This window comes from Oncorhynchus kisutch, linkage group LG13 (assembly GCF_002021735.2).
Source record: "Oncorhynchus kisutch isolate 150728-3 linkage group LG13, Okis_V2, whole genome shotgun sequence".
NCBI lineage: Eukaryota > Metazoa > Chordata > Actinopteri > Salmoniformes > Salmonidae > Oncorhynchus > Oncorhynchus kisutch.
The window spans coordinates 41,601,142-41,622,826 of NC_034186.2; the positions used below are offsets into that span (position 1 = coordinate 41,601,142).

Sequence of the window (21,685 nt, forward strand, 5' to 3'; positions counted from 1 at the left end):
TTTTACTTTCAATCCTATTTGGATGCTTTTGCACATATTTTCATGTACATTGTGCATTGATGTCAATGGGAGATTTGCACAATAATTAGGATTTGGTCCTTGGTGGTTTGTGTGTCAGATGTAGTTGGAAATTTGTGCCACATGGGGGCACTAGACATCTCGTGTGTGTGTGTGTGTGTGTGTGTGTATAGAACCTAATCTGGTTTTAGTCCTGTCATGTGCACCAGGGATTAGATGAAGAAACTAATAATGAGTGGAATTAACTGAAGATGGTTTTATATCAAAATGAAGGGTTTTACTTCCCACTCCCAGAAGAGGTTCTGTTTAATAAAAAAGGACTAGAGATTTTTCAAACACAAATTATTTTCTTTGAAGTCATATCTCAGTCCCTGAAATAGCTGGAATGAAATTGACTGTCTAGTCTGGCCAACTTTGAAAGATCTTGTCTAGCCAATTCAGGGTAAAGAGTGTCGGTTTTTATTTAAATTGACCAGAAGATTTAAACATTTCAAAGCATGATTTAAAATGTACTTTCATCTATATCATTTTCAAACACAATTTTGTCCAGGTCCAAGTGAAATAAGATTGATTTAACCAGGGAATGTCTCTGAATCAATTTTACAAAAGAGAACTGCCTGTCTATTTCCCAATAGTATAAAGTCAAAGCAATTTGCACTCAAATTAATACTTCCTATGTATCACTGCTTTACATACTATCAGAAGAACCGCTTGGTTCACCCCATAAAACAAAAGAATATATCAGACGAACTCCACTCTATATTCAACCACCAAAATAGCACCTCCTTCTACCATTGGCACACTGCTCACCTCAACCAAACCCCTTCAGGTGAACTCTGTGCCCTCCTTCTGTCTTTCGCTCCGTTGTGGTTGGCTGCTTGCCCTCGCCTCATGAGGTCTCCACACAATCAGGTCACCTTGATGGGGGCACCTTTCTGAGATGAAGCCAAAGGCCAATTTATCCTGTCTATCTCCTGTTGGACAATAAAGTTGTATTCAGTTCTGTTAATATATCTCTTAGAGAAATGAATGACCTGAGTGACTTAGTGAAGCTAATTAACTGGGTGTGTGGTATAAAGAAGTGTGTATCTACAGTAGATAGTATCCATCCGATGTTCAGGGTTATATTAGTATCGTGGCCCTACAGCAGGGTATAACATGACAGAATGTTCAGTGAGATACCGTATGTATTCTGTAGAACATATATAATGCTTTCATGTCGTGAAGTAGGAACATTGGCTCATCTCAATTCACAATATTTTCATCCGCAACATTCGGGAACATTTGAATACATCTCTTGCACAGGGCAGATTTTTCGGGGTTAAATGGACGTCTGTATTCAAAGAGGTATCGACACATGGTTCTCGATCTCACAACCGGAGGAACAGCCTCTCCCTACAGGTGTGCATCAGCCTGAACTTTGAGGTAATACCCTTTAGGACTACTACCCTGCTCACCGTACTCAAAAGACCCAACACAGAAGGGCTTTGACTTCTATTCCATGAGCCTCAGGGGATCCACACATCCCATTTGACAGTTACTCTCAGCTTCTGCAATAAGGTTACCAAAAGATACTGTCAAAGAGCATTAAATCGAGAGAAGCAGTATCTTTCATGTTGTAGCAGATACTGATACTAATATCGTCAGGCAGTTTCCTGGGGACAGTGTAGGGAAGATAGGTTAAACTGAACAGATTTAGAATCATCTTCTTGGACTCCTAGGCCCACACACCAAGGCTGTAGTGTGTTTTATGGTTGCCTCATGATCTTGTTTTACAGTATACAGAACAGTAGGGGAGAGTTTAGTCTCTCATCACTGACTATTAGAGTTTTTTCCCCCACAATTGCTACGTCCCCGTCACGCCAGGACAATCTGGTTGCCACAATGACGCTTTCTCAATATGGGATTTAGCTCGCCTGGTGTGCATTTTTGGAGACATTCCATTTTCCCTTAAGCGTATATCCCGCCCACGTCGCACACCGGGCAACCTGTTTCAAGTGCCCTTTAAAATCAGAGTTTTGAAACGCCAGTCTTGAAGTGCTGTAAATGTTGGTTGCATAATAGACGTGTGATTGAATTAGGCTTGATTGAAGTGAATGCTGGCGAGACTTGAGAGCACTTATAGGCTCTGGGTGGGAAGGCTCTTAACTAGCCCTTCTGAGGGTGGAGATTAGGCCTAACATTCAGGCTGTTTTATCCCAAAACTCTTAGATCACTTCCTTTCCTTGTCTCCTTTTCTTTGCAAACATGCACTCAGGCAAAGGACTGAATTTTTGTGCACAACATAGAAATTGAATAGAAATTGAAAACCCTGACATTCTTCTCTTTCTATTTTTCTCTCTCTTTCAAACCCTCCATTCCTCTTCTCTACCAAGTCCTTTCATATCAGGAGACAAGGAAACAAGGGGACATCTTGGGATGTAGTCATGCCTCCTGTTGGTCTCCCAGTGCCAGGAGTCCTCTGAAAGCTCAGTGGAGAGGAGAGACCAACCGAACAGACTGATTCCACACTGACTGAGCAGAGCAGCCGATGGCACAGGCAGTGGCGGCTGGTGAGTCGTCGAGGGTAAGTTCATGCGAGGCAGCTGTTTCTTCTCGCCCTCTGTCGAGGCATCCGCGCAACGACTCTGCAGCGAGCGAGCCCAGGGAACAACGAGGGAAGAGAAGGAGGGAGGAGAGGGAAAAATCAATCACAATGCGATCAGTCAATGCAGGACCATAAACACTGAGAGGGAGGGCGAACGGGAGTGCATTTCCACCGCGTTATCGGCTTTTTTTTTATCAGCTCAAGAGACGGATAGATCCTTTGGGGGTTCTTCCTTCTACAGTCATGTGGGAATACAAAGGGTAGAAATTGGCAATGTGCTGTACTGAAAAGAAAACACGCATTTGTGTACAACTGATAACTAAAGAAAAAGGGTTGAGGCAGGGGATGCCTCGGCAGGGAATATTAGGCTTTATTTGCCGTATTCTCAATTAAACAGAGAGTGTTATGTTGAATTGAGCTGCCTTCGTATGCCAGGTGGAAGACTGTATTTTCATCTAGTCTATTCATTTCGGTTGAGATTCAGAGTCGGAATTGAGGATGAAATCCATTGAGGTTCTGAAACCCTTTTTTTTTCCTTCAAGGAAGGTCAAAACAGCAGCATACATGCATACAGTAACAGTGTGCCATAGGTCGTGGACGAATTCCCACTAGGTTTTCCTGGCCGGTGTCCCAGCAGTCCCTTATTAAAAACAATGTACAGTATATTGTAGTAACAAAGGCCTTCATGGACGTCAGCCTGTGACACCTTTCACCTGGGTGGAATGGGGAGGACAATACCAAAACACTTTTCAATTTTTCTTTCCTTTTCCATATAAAGTGTAGCACTTTATACAGTCTCCCTCTCTCCTTCTAACTACCCTCCAGTGATGTATTCTGGGTAACACTTCAGTACCGCTGCCCGAAATAAGGATGACACAACACATTCATAAACTATTCATTGCACCTTTCCTACCTATATTTAAACATAAATGCTTAACCCAACGACTGCTGGTAGGCTCTGTGTAGTGCTCTTGCAAAGTTCTAAATAATAAATAGACTATTGGTCCAAAGAGGAATGTATCTGGTGTGGAGAGTAAGAGGGCTTGCCCAGCCTAGCAGCAGTAGTTAATGGCCCAGTGTTTGGTTGGATGAGACTAAACGGCTGGATGGAGCTCATTCATTAGCTGTCTGCCTCGCAGGTGGCCCTGGTGTGTGTGTGTGTGTGTGTGTGTGTGTGTGTGTGTGTGTGTGTGTGTGTGTGTGTGTGTGTGCGTGGATACTGGCCCTGGTGTGTGTGTTCATGGGTGCATGAACTGTATGTATGTTGTGAATCCGACTGCAAGAGGTTTCCCTTGGGGGTCCACGACGAACAACCGGTGACCGATGTCAATTAAAAATCCCCTTCATTAAGTGAGACGAGATCCTCTGGCTTGGAATGATGACACTTAAACAACCGCCGCCATTCCCCACTCACTGTTGCACATTTCCCTGTCTGCATTGAGCGTGGGTGTCAGTGCAGATATGAGGCTTTTCACACTGGCAGGCAGAGTGGAGCGACGCATTGGCTCACACCACCCGCCGTGACATTTTGGATCAATTTCCGGGTCCTGCTCACACAGTTGCTTTACAATGTGGTGCCATTACTGCTCGGTGGAAATACATGCTCGTGTAGCACTGCGTTATGCTGAGTTTCCGGACATGTATATTATTAGTCAATTATGCCCGTGAGACTCCATCGGCTCCCTCCTGTTGTAACGCTAAGCTTGCCAGGGTCAAACGTGCACATAAATTATGTTCTTAAAGATAGATAGGTGTGCTCAAAGGGTATAGCCTACTGATCCATTTCATAATAGCTGTAGCCTACGATAAGGACTATGGGGGATGTGTTGCAGGCACAGGCAGTGTCTAGGCTGCAATGCTGGTATATCATATTGTCCCCAAATAAAACCCGCAGAAAATCCTGCAAGACAGAGGCAAGAGGTGTAGGGCTAAGGCAAGCACCGCCGACTCTCCCGTGGACAATGCTGTGTGGCATGCATGTGGTGCAGATTAGGAGGATCGTTTTTCGTTGAAAGGCAGTGAGTGCGTGTCTGCTGCAATTACCTGATTGGTGGGAGAATCTCTAAAAATGGACGTGCTGCACAGATGCATGGTCGTGGTCCCAAACAAAGACTCCTTGAAGTTATTCTGGTGTAAAACTACAGCGCGGAACAATCAAAAGAACATGAGGGAGAGAGAGTATGCATGAGGGCAGACTGACACCATGTGTCCCTAAAATGATGGTGGGGGAAGAAGCCGTCTTTCTCTCACATTGACTGTAACACACACACACGCACACGAACTACACAAAAGGCTACGCACTTCACAAAAGGCTACACACTCACACCCCTCCCCGCTTCTTCTGCTCTCATATTCTTTTTGCAGTAGCCTATGATGCATCATTGACAGCCCCCCGTTCCCCCATGACGGAATACTAGGGCTGTAAATAGACAGGTTATCAATTATTATCTGTCATCTATCTAGCCAAGGTCAGGAGCGAGACCACAGTATCCGAGGCAACCTTTTGAACCAGGAGCGGTGCAAGGCATTTCTCGCTGAATCGCCAGTGTTGCCCAAGTCAAAACCCCCCTGAGGCCGGGGGAATCGTGCATTTGCACTCCACCAGAGCTGCACCCACTACACGCTTTCTTCGGGATCGCTCCGTGTGAAACGCGAGCAGAAAAAAAGAAAGTGAAATGGAACTGAGTGGCTGTGAGAAACGTTGACAGTATTTCCACTTGCGGTGCGTAAAGGGGGAACAGCGGCAGTAGCAGCCTAGTCTTAACCATCACATCTATTCCTCGTGCTATATCTAATCAATTAACTTTAGCTGATTTTCAATTCATTATTTGTATTTAGGCTACGTAGAGCCTAGGTGAGTTTTGGTGTTTATTATTCTCTTACAAGGATTGTATGCTTTAAATGTGTGTGTTTTTTAAACTTGATGTCTGATATGCATAGACTAGGCTAATTGATCGAATTAATTATAGCTCTTTCACTGTGTGCATGTAAAGCAACCATCATAAAAGATCATGATATTTTCAGCCATGTGCTATATAGTCATATAGGTAGCCTGCCCTAGTGATTCATATAAAATGTGATTCCCATATGGATTTGAGGTATATGCTATTGCCTCACTCACCAGACAGCACGGTTTTTGTCGTTGTGCCTATGTAACCGCCGTTAATTGTTGGTGTCCTGACGCTTAGCATACATTAAAAGATACTAATCAATGCAGCGGTTTTTATCTCTGGATTTCTGTCAATTGATAAGCACCGCACGTTGTATGGCAGCCCTACACCTAGGAGCTAATGCTTGGAATTTGTTTTATTGTTGCACCAACTATGCTCATGTCTGCCTGTGTGTCTGTCTGTCTGTATCTACCTACTTACAGTACATACCTACCATAGTTGTATAGCTAAGTTAATTAAGTTGCATTACTGTAGAAGCGTTATTTGTTTGTTTTGGAATTGAATCCTCTTCATCAGTCTGATCCTGCCTTAGTTATACACTGCCACTCTTATCCCTGCAATCAATAATAAGTTGTTAGGAGGTCCTGGGGATATCCTGAAATGGTTGCCTAAAGTCGTCAGGTCTTGTGTCATGGTCCCCTGTTTTTTTGTCTAGTTCCCAGTTTGTCCCGGGACGTTTTTTTAGGACATTCTTGTGACATTGTGTCATGGTCCCCTGGAGGTTTAATCTAGTTCCTGGTTTGTCCCGAGGACGTTCTTTGGACGTTGTGTCATAGTCTCCTAGAGGTTTTGTCTTGTTCCCAGTTTGTCCCGAGGATGTTCTTGGGATGTTGTGTCGGAGTATCCTGGAGGTTTTGTCTTGTCCCGGGGCGTCCCGAGGACATTGTGTCTTGGTCCTCTGGAGGTTTTTGTCTAGTTACCGTGTTTGTCCTGGGGACGTCACCTGATGGTCTCATAAACAGCAGCATTGTGTATTTTTATTCATACAGTTTTAAGATTGAACTTGTCCTCAACTGGGATTTGAACTCAAAATCTCTTGGTTCATAGCATTCCGATAATCCTGCTTCTCCACCATGTCTGTATCAGTGACTGATTTAGACAAAACCTCCAGGGGACCATGACACAACGTCCCAAGAACATCCTGAAAACGTCTTCGGGGAAATCCTCGAGACAAACTGGAAACTAGAAAAAAATCCCCCTTGGGACCATCACGCGACGTCCTAAAGACTAGTAAAATGAACATCCTGAGAACGTCCTAAAAAGGTCCTGACATGGTCCTCAGTGACGTCCTGGGAGCTTACAGGGAACTAGACAAAGGTCCCCCAGAGAATATTCCCTTGGGACCATCACATGATGTCCTAAGGAATAGTAAAATGAACGTCCTGAGAACAACCTAAAATGATCCTGACATGGTCCTCAGTGATGTCCTAGGAGCTTAAAGGGAACTAGACAAAGGTCCCAAGGAGAACGTTCCCTTGGGATCGTCATGCGATGTTCTTAGAATGTTCTCAGAACGTCAGAGGGATAACGTTGCACCGAAACCCTTAAGGGACCTGATGGAAACGTGGTTGAATGTCCTCAGAATGTCTCTGGTTTGTTGGGATTATAATTGGTCAGTTACAGGGTACCTCAACCAACTGTTATGTTGTAGGTGGGTGGAACTGTCTCCAAAACATATTCTTTTAGCAATACATAAACATCGAACATCGTTCAAATGTTTTCCTGCTTGCTTTTAATAAGATGTTGGAACCCCTGATTTCGGCCTCCTCCTAAAGGAGTCTCCAACTTTGTATAGAATAGTGTTGTTTTGCTCTGGAGCAAGGACAGCATTGCCCACAACACTCCACACAAACAATGTGAAGGAATTGTGTAAAAAAAAAAAAAAGCTTTTTGTCTTAGACTGAGGGACCATTTTGACTCCCACTTGAGAGCAACAATAGCCCCAGGGAGGACAGCTGTGATCTGCCATTTTCTAATCCGTCTTGTTTAATTGAAAGACTCCCCATTCAAACCCTCTCGCTGACTGTCAAGCAGGTTTTCTGACCACAGACATACACAGACCTCAGTTTGTTTGAGGCACTGTCTACACCCCCTTCCTCTCCTCTCCACGCACGCACGCACGCACGCACACACACACACACACACACACACACACACACACACACACACACACACACACACACACACACACACACACACACACACACACACACACACACACACACACACACACACACACACACACACCTCTCGCTCTCTCGCTCTCTCCCTCTTTTAAGGAAAATCTGGCTCCTCTAGATAAACATGTCTTTTCCCCAATGAAAGACGAGCACTCTGTTTTACCTCCCTCACTCTAGGGTTGTCTTGTCAAGTATCTTGGCACTTGTATTTTCCCTACACAAACAGCAAGCATCTATATGCTCAGGGAAGCACTTTCTTTTTGAGGGATTACATAACACATTTATGCACCACACATAACAGCTGCATTACTGCTACACTATGTCAATTGCAAGTTGGTATCACCGCATACCCTATTTCAACCTGTAGATGTTGATGTAAGCTGACATAAGCAGTTGTAAATGTTTGTACAGTGCATGGTGTTATAAATCAGTCATCAATGTCTTATATATATATATATATATATATATATATATCGAGAGAGAGAGAGAGACTTATTTATTTTGTCTTTTGTTTTATATATTGTACATATTCTGATTCCTAAATATCAAAATCCGTCAGACCTCAACAGGGGTCTAATGTCAAGATGAGATGCACCTATATATATCATATGTATCAATCTACACAACAGATGGTGTGGGACATGGACTTATCCCCACATTGCACTGCTGTTGAGGTATGAAAACCTCCGACACATTTCGATATTGGTACCAATTATCACTGTATTAGAATGTATGGCACATTTTTTTGTGAACATTCTCTTGGCAAAAGAAAATAAGAAAATGAGAACCTCACTGTCACATTTTTGCTATTCTTCAGTACCTACATTAAGACGGCTAGCAATACCTTTCCAGAAGATCTCATCGCCTGCTGGTTAGAATAATTAGCTGCTAGCAGAGAAGGCTAACAGTTAGTACCACTGTACCCATGGAGAGAGTCTGTTCCAGGCTTGGCTTCTCACCTGTATGCTCGGAATGCTAGCGAGACTGGCTGTGTGTGTGGTTGGCCAAAGTCAGCACTAGTTAGTTACTTTGGCATCATCCTCTCTGTAGGTATGGGTTTTCAGCACTAGTTGGCCTCCCGAGTAGCGCAGCGGTCTAAGGCATTGCATTGCAGTGCAAGAGGTGTCACTATAGTACCTGGTTCGAATCCAGGCTGTATCACATCCGGCCGTGATTGGGAGTCCCATAGGGCGGCACACAATTGGCCCAGCGTCTTCCGGGTTTGGCCAGAGTAGGCCATCATTGTAAATAAAAATGTGTTCATAATTGACTTGCCTAGTTAAATAAAGTTTTTTTTTTTTATAATTAAAAAAATAACAATTCTGTGCCAGAATAGGCCTATCAAGGTTTTGTATGTGTGGGCTATAATAATGAAGGAACCACTTTCAATGTGTGTCCACTCACTGGCAAATTTGGCTTACACGAGTTGGCCTACCATGCCTGTAAACCATATGCTAAAGCAATGGAATCAGGAAAATAGATTAGTGTCTAGGTTCGGGTGCAGTTCGGGTCCTCGAAGGCCGCTGGTTGTCCTGCTGGTTTTTGGCTTTTAACCTGTGACTGATTTCTACCTGGAACAAGGTGTGTGCTCTCTCCAGGAAACCAGTAACATTAATTTATCAATTAAATGCCAAAGAGAAACAAAAAACAGCAATACTGCAGAACATGAGGGCCTGAGTTGTGCTCCCCAGGAGTTTTAAAATGTCATTCATTATCATGGACAGCTATGTGTTTTACCATTGAATTTGACTACATGGCATTCAGAGCTCTTATCAATTTTAATGGAATAAATGCATTAATTATTTAAATTGAATCCATTTTAATATAGTCAATTAAAATAGCTAAGAAACGACCCTGAGCTCATTCAGTACTATCATTTTTGTTGTTGTTGTTGTTAAACTTCAACTCTGTTCTTTCAGGTTTGTCCACATCAGACGTCACAATGATGACTCCAAGAGACTCAAAGCCCAAGAAGAAACCGCCGAAAGACAGCTTGACTCTGTTGCCATGCTTCTATTTTGTGGAGGTGGGTAGAAAGATCAGCGTTATGATACAAAAGAAACGGGGAAATTCGACATGTTACGACATGTTATCATGATCATCTTTGGTTGTATCTGATTGATTGATTGACTGAACGAATGAACGAAGAGACAAATGAATGAACCAACTAACAAACACATATTGATTAACTCCATCAGAATATATTTGTCTGGTGCTCTGCGTTTCTCTCCCTCTCTGTGTCTTCTGGTTTGTCATTATCATGGGCGGATACATTTGGGTCAATACGCTGAAGCTGAGGATGAACTGCTTTCCTATCTTTTCCGGTCACATGTCATTATTCTAAACGATCTGAACCTCATCTATTCAAGTATCTAGTTAGTCTATTTAGGGGAAACCTTCTGGTTCAAGACGCGAAACATCTATATAGTTATCTTTCAGGTCAGAGTTAGTGGTAGTAAGTATAGTGACAAGTCTGACAGCAACCTTTCAGCTACACTTGCACTTCCTGTTTCCTGTTTCCTGTTTCCCAGCTGCCCATTGTGGCTTCTTCTATGGTGTCGCTCTACTTCCTGGAGCTGACGGACCTGCTCCAGCCTGCCCAGGTAGGCTTCCGTTGCCATGACCGCATGCTGAGCATGCCCTACGTTGACGGTGGAGATGAGCTCATCCCTCTACTCATGCTGCTCAGCCTGGCCTTCGCTGGCCCCGCCGCTTCGGTGAGTACACCCCTCTGAACACACTTGCACTCGTGCAGAGACACACACACACACACACACAAACACACAATGCTGCTCTGCCTGCATAAGTACCCATCTAAACACTCTCACACATGGCCTATGTGAAACACTATGTATAATTAAGCCATTATATACACTCAAACTATATGGTGAAAAACATTCAGACAAAGTATAGTTGTCAAATATATAGGCTTACATTCAAATCAGACCATATAACATGGGACCAAGTTCACACATACCACATACAACAATCTAATACTCAAATAGCCCAGTCTCTGAGCTGATGTCCAACACAATGAGCAAGTCCAAATGTATTGATTAGTGCTGCCGTATCTCTGATTGTGTGATCTTGTTGTCTGGTCAGATCATGATGGGCGAGGGCCTGGTCTACTTCATGCAGTCACGCCTTAAGATCCGCCCCGGGGTGGAGGGCAGCATCAATGCCGGCGGGTGCAACTTCAACTCCTTCCTTCGGCGAACGGTGCGCTTCGTAGGTATGGTCCCACACTGTGGAGGAATGCCGCTTGTTCAGGGATATCTCCAGTGTGACAATGACTCCCTCTCGCTCGTTCTTTCTTGTTTTCACTACTCTCTCTTTCAACTCCCGTCACTCCTCCGCTCCCGCCTCTTTCTCTCAATCTCCCCGTATTTCTCTTCACACCACCACACACCACTCTCTCTGTATTTCCGCTCTCCCTCTTCCTCCCTCTCTTTTCCTCTCATTCACCGTCCTCTCTTTTCACTCCCCTTTTTCTCTCCTGCCCTCTGTCTCTCCAGGTGTCCATGTGTTTGGGTTGTGTGCCACGGCTCTAATGACTGATGTGATTCAGTTGGCCACAGGTTATCACACTCCCTTCTTCCTGACTGTGTGCAAGCCCAACTACACACAGCCAGGGGTGGCCTGTGATAAAAACCCCTACATCACCAAGGACATCTGCTCCGGTCACGACCAGCACGCCATCGTCTCTGCCAGGTAGCTACATGACATGACATAACATAACCACCTGACCCAGGAAGGATTAAGGTTCTGTTACAGTATCCATACTAGAATACCAGTTTGAATTAAGCAATTGTTTTTGGCATTCATTGTTAGTAGTATGCTCGTCTGGATAATGGAACATAGCTTTTGTGTGTCCTCGTCTCTGTGTATCACTAATGCCGGAAGTCCCGATCAAAAAGACAGAGTGGTTCAAAGGCTCTCACTGAGGCAATATAAACACTGTAAAGGGGGAAAAAATGCATTGGAAAAAATGAATGAGAGATATGAATTTAATGGGTTTTCAAGGAAATTATGCACTAAGTATTGGAATGCAGCCTTGGACAGAACATTGTATATCCTCTGGCAGAGGATGAGTCTCAATACCTACTTTTCTTGTTTTCTTCCTCTCTGGACCACTGATCTGAACCAACTGGCTAGGTGAAATCCAAGACAAGTTTTCTGTTCCTCCATTTTGCTTCCAGATAATCCATCTCATCCAGTCTTAGATATACTAAGTGATCAGGAATTGGTGTTAGTAAGGAAGCCATTTTGGGGTGTTTCAACACAGATTCACAGATCAGTCATAGACAGATAAACAAGGATGTTTCGACAGTGTACACTTAGACAGATACAGCACACCTTGAGAACATCACCACAACAACAACAACACGCATTGTAGCAATGTGTAGGTGTGATCTTTATTTCACACTAGCACTGTTTTCTCCCCTTTCACATTGTGATCAAAGCTGTGGGACATATGGTGTCTGTCTGTCTGTCTGCTGCTCTTGCATTTCATCTCGCCACAAACACATTTTCTCTTTCTCGTCAGGAAAACCTTTCCCTCCCAGCACGCAACCCTGTCTGCCTTTGCTGCTGTGTACATATCAGTAAGTACACCTCCTGCAACAAATGCACTGTATGTGTCACTGGATAGGTTTCCATCCATTGGCAACATATTTTCAAGCCAGTAATCAAACTCTGCACAAAAACGATGCATTTTCCCACCAGATATGGGTTTCCATCAAATTGACTTGTTGCGGATAAAAGGATGTCCGTGATGACGTTGTGCACATAAACATTGATTTTGCAGTTACTGTAAGTTCCCATGTATCAATTTTTTTTTAAACAACAACAACCTAAGTGGGTTTCCAGCGCATTTTCAAATGTACTGATGGTTTTGTCACAGAAATGTTTTGCGCTATATAGCGAGTGTGCCCACTCTGGTCTTGGCACATGCACTCAAGCCAAACAGCTCACAGATACAGTGTGGGCACTCTGAGTAGGTTACCGACAGTACATGATGACATTATTATGGACAAAATAGCAAGATCGTTTGTATTTGTCAAACGGCAGCCAAGCTTCTATCATCATGTCACCAGAATAAGACCCTCGGTATTTATTGGAAAGGAGCATCAAGATCATCACTTTGCACTTTCACAACCCTGTGAAGTTCATCATCATTTAAAAAATATCTGTAGCCTAATAAACTGCATTCTTTCTCGAGTTGTAGTGGGAGGACCACAGAACATATCATCGCGTGACTCCAAGTTTACTTTGATATGATGGTTATTACGTACACTCAGTAGCAAGTTGATTAGGCACACCCAACTATTTTTTTAAATCATGTTTTAAATTTCACCTTTATTTAACCAGGTAAGCTTGTTGAGAACAAGTTCTCATTTACAACTGCGACCTGGCCAAGATAAAGCAAAGCAGTGCGACAGAAACAACAACACAGAGTTATACATGGAATAAACAAGTGTACAGTCAATAACACAATAGAGAAAAAAGAAATTCTATATACAGTGTGTGCAAACGACAAGGAGGTAAGGCAATAAATAGGCCATAGTAGCAAAGTAATTACAATTTAGCAGATTAACACTGGAGTGATAGATGAGTAGATGATGGTGTGTAAGTAGTGATACTGGTGAGCAAAAGAGCAGCAAGGTAAATAAAAAACAATAATATGGGGATGAGGTAGGTAGATTGGGTGGACTATTTACAGATGGACTATGTACAGCTGCAGCAATCGGTTAGCTGCTCAGATAGCTGATGTTTAAAGTTAGTCTCCAGCTTCAGCGATTTTTGCAATTTGTTCCAGTCACTGGCAGCAGAGAACTGGAAGGAAAGGCGGCCAAAGGAGGTGTTGGCTTTGGGGATGACCAGTGAGATATACCTGCTGGAGCGCGAGCTACGGGTGGGTGTTGTTATCATGACCAGTAAGCTGAGATAAGCCAGTGGGTCTGGCGACAAATATGTAGCAAGGGCCAGCCGACTAGAGCATACAGGTCGCAGTGGTGGGTGGTATAAGGCGCTTTGGTAACAAAACGGATGACACTGTGATAGACTACATCCAATTTGCTGAGTAGTGTATTGGAAGCTATTTTGTAGATGACATCGCTGAGGATCGGTAGGATAGTCAGTTTTACTAGGGTAAGTTTGGCGGCTTGAGTGAAGGAGGCTTTGTTGCGGAATAGAAAGACGATTCTAGATTTGATTTTGGATTGGAGATGTTTAATATGAGTCTGGAAGGAGAGTTTACTGTCTAGCCAGACACCTAGGTTTTGTAGTTGTCCACATATTCTAGTTCCGAACCGTCCAGAGTAGTGATGCTAGTCGGGCGGGCGGGTGCGGGCAGCGAACGGTTGAAAAGCATGCATTTGGTTTTGCTAGCGTTTAAGAGCAGTTGGAGGCCACAGAAGGAGTGTTGTATGGCATTGAAGCTTGTTTGGAGGTCAGTTAACACAGTGTCCAAAGAAGGGCCAGATGTATACAGAACGGTGTCGTCTGGGTAGAGGTGGATCAGGGAATCACCAGCTGCAAGAGCGACATCGTTGATATATACAGAGAAAAGAGTCGGCCCGAGAATTGAACCCTGTGGTACCCCCATAGAGACTGCCAGAGGTCCGGACAACAGGCCCTTCGATTTTACACACTGACCTCTGTCTACTAAGTAGTTGGTGAACCAGGTGAGGCAGTCATTTGTGAAACCAAGACTATTGAGTCTGCCGATAAGAATGCGGTGATTGACAGAGTTGAAAGCCTTGGCCAGGTCGATAACGACGGCTGCACAGTACTGTCTTTTATCGATGGTGTTTATGATATCGTTTAGTACCTTGAGCATGGCTGAAGTGCACCCGTGACAGCTCGGAAACCGGATTGCACAGCGGAGAAGGTACGGTGGGATTCAAAATGGTCAGTGATCTGTTTATTAACTTGGCTTTCAAAGACTTTAGAAAGGCAGGGCAGGATGGATATAGGTCTGTAACAGTTAGGGTCTAGAGTGTCACCCCCTTTGAAGAGGGGGATGACCGCGTCAGCTCTCCAATCTTTAGGGATCTTGGACGAAACGAAAGAGAGGTTGAACAGACTGGTAATAGGGGTTGCAACAATGGTGGTGGGGGCATGCTTATTTAAGATGGTGAGGAAATTACTTTTAAAGAACGACCAGGCATCCTTGACTGACGGGATGAGGTCAATATTCTTCCAGGATACCTGGGCCAGGTCGATTAGAAAGGCCTGCCCGCAGAAGTGTTTTAGGGAGCGGTTGACGGTGATGAGGGGTGGTCGTTTGACCACGGACCGTAGCGGATGCAGGCAATGAGGCAGTGATCACTGAGATCCTGATTGAAAACAGCAGAGGTGTATTTGGAGGGCAAGTTGGTCAGGATAATATCTATGAGGGTGCCCATGTTTACGGATTTAGGGTTGTACCGGGTGGGTTCCTTGATAATTTGTGTGAGATTGAGGGCATCTAGTTTAGATTGTATGACTGCTGGGGTGTTAAGCATATCCCAGTTTAGGCCACCTAACAGAACAAACTCTGAAGATAGATGGGGGGCAATCTATTCACATATGGTGTCCAGGGCACAGCTGGGAGTGGAGGGGGGGGGGGGGGGGGTCTATAACAGGCGGCAACAGTGAGAGACTTATTTCTGGAGAGATTATTTTTTTAAATGAGAAGCTCGAACTGTTTGGGCATAGTATGACAGAACTTTGCAAGCTATCTCTGCAGTAGATTGCAACTCCTCCCCCTTTGGCAGTTCTATCTTGACGGAAAATGTTGTAGTTAGGTATGGAAATCTCAGAATTTTTGGTGGCCTTCCTAAACCAGGATCCAGACAATGCAAGGACATCAGGGTTCGCGGAGTGTGCTAAAACGGTGAGTAAAACAAACGAGGTATGCTAGTAGGTGCCAGGCGCTCACTGGAACGGTGCTGGGTTTTTCAAATCCAGCCAACCTGACACAACTTTGGGAAGCATTGGAGTCAACATGGGCCAGCATCCCTGTGGAAGGCTTCCAACGCCATAATACATTTTACAGACACAAAAAGATCCCACATTGTCGAGCGTATTTGGTTTTTGTCTAAATTTTGGAAAGTTTGTACTAAACCTGGTTAGGGACCATATTACATGTTACAGTGGACACACCAATTAAAGAGGCAGCATTGACATTCATGTAAACAAAAGCGTTCATAGCACGGTTAGAGTGTATTGCTAGGGCCAGGTGAAATTTTATGTGGTAGTATTTCTCATAGGCCCCTAAGACTCAAATGAAAAAGTGCCTGTCGCTTTAAGTCAATTTATAAACAAAAACTGTGACTAAACATGATTGGCTAGTTTTATTGATTAAACATGCCTAAAATGCTGTCGTGATAAGGAAGGATCCCCCCCAGATTTTGGCTTTTTTTGTGTTGCTCAGTGGCTGGCCAAGTACAATAGCAGATTGATTAGCCACAAATTAGGGAATTGTGTGCTAATATTGTTTGAGAATAAAGTGGAATTGTAACCAAAGTATTCACACCAGATTCTCAATGTACAAATCCCTTGCGCAAATCTGTCCCGACTATTTATTTTAAGTAAGAGCTTATTGTATTGTGCCATGCTGGCCTTTCCCCCATATATATATTTGATAGCTTAAATTGAAATGTTTGCCTCAAACCGTTTAAAATATTATCATCAAGCTTAAAATATGTGGATTGAATTAAGGTAAAACATGTACAAGGCATTTTTGGTTAATAAATAGCTCATGAATTTAATGGTTTAGAACCCGTTTCTGAGCAGGAATAAAACGTATCATATACATAGAAGAATGGAATGTTATAATATCTCACCGTGTATTTTCTCAATTTCTCTCTACTTGCAGATGTACTTCAACTCAACCATCTCAGACAGCACCAAGCTGCTGAAGCCAGTGTTGGTGTTTGCGTTTGCCATCGTGGCGGCGCTAACCGGCCTCACCCAGATCACCCAGTACCGCAGCCACCCCATTGACGTCTACGTGGGCTTCCTCATAGGGGCCGGCATCGCTGCTTACCTGGTAAGACCTAACTTCCAATGACATCTATCTTGACTTGTGACATTAATTTGACAGTGATGATGCCTTTTTAATCTTTATTTCTTTTCTATCTGCAGGATTGACAGGTGGTTAAAACATTTAGGAACATGACATTTAAGGATTCTGTCAAAGCTGGTTTAAAAAGGGCTATTCGTGCGCGCATACATTTCTGAAAGGGACAGTACCAGTCAAAAGTTTGGACACATAACTCATTCAAGGGTTTTTCTTTATTTGTACTATTTTCTACATTGTAGAATAATAGTGAAGACATCAAAACTATGAAATAACTTATATGAAATCATGTAGTAACCAAAAAAATGTTAATCAAATATTTGATGTATATGCGAAGGGAGTGTACCGACTACTTCCTGTAGTAGCCAAAACCATTCTGCAATTTGATTTCAGGCGAGCACTGGAGAGGAAAGTGTTATTCACTAGACAGTGATGTAGAATTTCAGCTGATCAAACTGCACTGCATACCATCTCTCCCTCCCCCACTTAAACGGCTTACCTGCAGTTTAGTGCTAGGCTCTTTGATATCTCCAGATTGCTGCTCTTATTGAAGTTTTTCACACTCCTCCCTCTCTCATTTGCTTTCCGCTTTCACACGACTATCTGTCCTCAGGGAGGGATGGAGTTCACTTTCATGCCCATCATTTCATTCCCCCTCTCTCTCTCTCTCTCTCTCTCTCTCTCTCTCTCTCTCTCTCTCTCTCTTATATGTATATATATATATATATATATATATATATATATATTTCCCTCTCTCTCCATTTTAGACACTCTCTTTCCATCCTTCGTCTGAACATATTCTGGAATTGTCTTTCTATGACGTTCTGTCTGTCTATGGTGGGGCCTACTCTACATACCCATTTGTCTTATCATGCTCTCTCATTCGTATGTCATTTTTTCTCATAGCTCTTTTCTGTCTCATATCTCTTCCCTTCTCTCATTTCCTCTTGGTCCCTATGTTCTCTCATTCTTATCGGAGATAGTGAGCTGTGGTTAGAGCTAGCTCGTCAGTTCTGTTTAAGTCGGCTTCCTCTGGAGTGTAAAGCGCAGGGCAATAAACCAGGCAGACGAATGATAGTGAATGATAATGACTTTCCACAGGACTATTATGCCGAGTAGCTGTGGAGGGATTTCAGGCGACCAATGCCTTCTCTTCTTCTCTTCCAGGCTTTCCATGCCGTTGGCAACTTCAGGTCCTGCGACGACATCATCATCAAGCCAGCTCCGCCCCCCCAGAAGGAGGACGCCCTGCGAGCGCTGACCCAACGGGGCCACGACTCGGTCTACAACAAAGGTGTCGCCTCAGCATCGGAGAGCGCCGACGAGATCGCCGCGCCGCCCTCGCTGGACCGGCTGGAGGGCATGGGGCGGCCGCTACAGCGCGAGAAAGCCTCTATCGGGAGCTTGAAAAGGGCCAGTGTGGACGTGGAGCTCCTGGCGCCCCGCAGCCCCATGGGCCAGCAGACCATGGTGACCTTTAGCAACACGCTGCCCAGATCTAGCATGAACGCTAACGGGGGCCTGGGCGCTAACGGGGGACCAGAGGAGTCCATGATGCCTACTCAACCCGTACAAAGGAGGCTCAAGGCTGTGCAAGTGCCCATGGACCCCATGCGCTCACAGCAGTTGGTGACGGAGTGGAAGCAGAAGTCCATGGAGATGCGGGGTCTGAGCCTTAGGGATGAAGCCGAGCGAGATGCCAGTGAGGAGGGCTCCGAAGGGGGGGAGGAAGGGTCCGAGGACGGGGGGCCACAGGCCTCGCTCTATCCATCTATGGTGCAGTCCAACAGGGGAGCTTCTGCCGGTCCAATCCCCGTTAGTGTGGGGCCTCCAGGTAGTGCCAGGGTGGTGGCAACTCCTAGACCCCCCCACATCCCAGAGGCGGGTCCCCCGCCAGTGTCGCCCAAAAGCGCACTAACCCGCGCCAAGTGGCTGTCCATCACAGAGAAGAGCGGTGGTGGCGGGTCGATTCGCGGGGCACCCAACCAGCCGCGCATCATGCAGGTGATCGCCATGTCCAAGCAGCAGGGTCTCCTCCCTTCCTCCTCCTCAGGGGGCACGCCCAAGTCCTCCGAGACCACCTCCACCTCCTCCTGCACCTCCTCTACGGCCAGTGCCGATTCGCCCCACTACCGCCCGCCCTCAGAGGCCCAGCGTGATTCGGCCATCATCACCGTAGACGCCCACGCCCCCCACCACCCGGTGGTGCACGGTGGCCCGCCCCCCTGCTCGGGCAACGGGAACCCCTGGGAGTGGAGGGGCGCGTCCAACGGCAGCGACCCTCGAGACTCCTACGAGCTCAACGACCTGAACCGCGGCGACAGCGTTGGTGCTCGCGGCAGCACGGGCAGTTTCCGGCCACACCAGACCATCTCGCCGTGCTCCTCCACCGGCGACGGAGACCCAGAGATGCTTCCCCCTCTGCCCCTCCCCCACGCGGAGGTCCCCCACGACGGCAGAAGCCGGGAGTCCACTTTACGACGCAAGACTGCGCTAGTCCTCCTGGAGAGGGACATTCAATTTCAAAACAAAAGTGAGCAGGAGAACTACTATAAAAAAATACAGGGTGGCCGTAGGTATAAGGATTAGTCACTAACTAGCTGATAAGCCTTACAGTCAAACCACAAAAGAGCACAAAACCTGGACTGACAAGCTGGGCTCTGCTATTACGCATCTCTCGGACTTTGTGTGTTATCAAAGGAGCTGTGCAAAACTGTTGTAGGCTACTATGATGTATGCTAGATGGAGGGAAACATCTCGAGTTGCTGTGGGACCCTGTAGTATTTTCAGGAGCACATAGACGTTTTTCAAAGGTTCAAATCAGAAGCACACCACCACGCAACACAAACCAAAAAAAAGGACAATGTATTAAAGCTCCGTCTACTGAGCTGAACCAGGCAGTTTTGTTACATTTCTTTATTGACTCCATCTTCCTTTCAATGTTTCCCCTGTTATGACCACTCGATGGGCTGATTGTCTAGTGTTGGAATGGCATCTACTGTATGTTGTGTTCTCTCCGGTGTTAGTGCTTGATTGCTAGTGTGTAGATTCTGAGCATGTATGTCTGGGTGTTTTTGTGTGTTTGGGTCAGTGGGTCAGGTGCTTGTATGTATGGGTGTGTGGATATGTGTTGAAGAAGCAGTGTGCTTTCAAAAAAAAAAGATGTTATTCTGCGGCAGAATGTTCGGAGGGCCCCTGATGGTGCCCATTCTCGACAAAGTTCAGACCTTGATCTTAACTTCAAAATGAAGAACAACAACAAAATGTAACATGAACTTCCTTCTTTTAGTGGAGAATACCACGAGGACTGAATGGCTGTAAATCGTGCAAAGGAGTGCTTTTCAATTTCAACATTTCCATATGGGATGTTACTTTTGAGACAGCGGCGGGAGTACCCCTTGACTTAAAGCATTAACCGTGTGTATTTTTTGGCTGGACACGGTATAAGAGAAACCACAATAGGAAAAGTGACATCAGTCATTTGATCAATGCAATAGAGGCAGTATGTGTAAAATAGAATGGGTTATTTTGAATGTTTCTTTTTGCTGATCGTTGAAAGTGAACATGTATACAAATCAGCATACTCCTGCGGGTGGACTACTGCATGTATGTGGCTGTCAGGTTGGAAATACTACTTTGTCAGTAAACAAGAACAACAAAAAAAGAAATTAAAAGTTGTCGTTAGTAACTGAACTGTGAGGTACCAGTGTGGCAAATGTTGCATATCTGAGACTTTATTCTCCACCAAAGCCCTTCAACTTACAATCAGAAGATGTGTCAATTCCTCACAACAGCTTTAGAATATGCTGTATTTTGGCTTCTTTCAAAGCGCGTTCTAGTGCTGCGCACGAAACTCCAGCCGTGTGCCTTTTTAAAGGGAATTTACCCATTGTTAAGGAGATCGCATTCATGGTAAATGCTGCAGCTCAAACGTAAATTCGACACACGCCTAAACAAGTGCAATGCATTTGTTGTCAATGCATATCGGGTTGAATCCTGGCCTTAGTGTGTTGACTATATCATTTCATTCAGCAAATTATGACCCAAACACACCCATTCCTTTTTTGTTTGTTTTAATTTTTTTGCCCTTTTCCTCCCCAATTTCGTGGTATCCAATTGGTAGTTACAGTCTTGTCTCATTGCTGCAACTCCCGTACAGACTCGGGAGAGGCGAAGATCGAGAGCTGTGCTTCCTCCGAAACACGACCCAACCAAGCAGCACTGCTTCTTGGCACAATACCCACTTAACCCAGAAGCCAGCCGCACCAATGTGTCGGAGGAAACACTGTACACCTGGCGACCGTGTCAACGTGCACTGCGCCCGGCCCGCCACAGGAGTCGCTAGTGCGCGATGGGACAAGGACATGCCTGCTGGCCAAACCCTCCCCTAACCCGGACGACATGGGCCAATTGTGCGCCGCCCCATGGGTCTCCCGGTCGCGGCCGGCTGAGACAGAGCCTGGACTCAAACTCAGAATCTCTAGTGGCACTAGAGATACCCCGAGTCCCTGGTTTGAGTAGCACCCTAAGTTGTCCCCTAAAAATACAACAATATCTTAGACTAGAATTATTAGGTCACACAGTCTGTCTTCCTAGAGTTGGCCTACCTGTACTCATGAATCATGCATGAATCTTCTTCCAAAAGTCAGAAAGAGTATTGGCTTTGTGGGGTATTAAGCTCTTTAAAGGCTGTCTATTTTCCTCATTCTAACACTCTCAGCCACCATGATACACATCGATCCTCATTACACTATAGGCTACCATAAGTAGTTAATTAAAGACCAAATAGACCACTATTATGTCTAGAAAGTAGACACATTGGTTTGTCTGGGAACAGCACAATGTGTTCTCTCCCATTTGTTTAATTAAAGTAGTTTATCCT

General features: G+C 44.9%; 1 protein-coding gene and 1 long non-coding RNA gene across 3 annotated transcripts; one reads left to right on the forward strand and one right to left on the reverse strand.

Moving 5' to 3' along the window:
* Positions 1 to 454: 454 nt before the first annotated feature.
* On the reverse strand, positions 455 to 5,082 carry LOC116353079 (uncharacterized). The gene is made up of 2 exons (XR_004202404.1): positions 4,649 to 5,082; positions 455 to 2,645 (listed from the first exon to the last, which is right to left on the reverse strand). It is a non-coding gene; the product is annotated as an uncharacterized LOC116353079 (long non-coding RNA).
* Positions 4,175 to 20,502, forward strand: plppr3b (phospholipid phosphatase related 3b). 2 transcript variants are annotated; one of them, XM_020498651.2, is made up of 8 exons: positions 4,175 to 5,459; positions 9,656 to 9,762; positions 10,268 to 10,453; positions 10,839 to 10,968; positions 11,252 to 11,447; positions 12,283 to 12,340; positions 16,600 to 16,773; positions 17,971 to 20,502. In XM_020498651.2, exons 2-8 carry the CDS (start codon positions 9,679 to 9,681, stop codon positions 19,390 to 19,392), a joined length of 2,250 nt encoding a protein of 749 aa, XP_020354240.1. In that variant the 5' UTR covers positions 4,175 to 5,459; positions 9,656 to 9,678; the 3' UTR covers positions 19,393 to 20,502. The 2 variants fall into 2 exon arrangements, with proteins under 2 accessions (XP_020354240.1, XP_020354242.1); XM_020498653.2 differs by having other exon boundaries at positions 4,957 to 5,327.
* Positions 20,503 to 21,685: the final 1,183 nt, after the last annotated feature.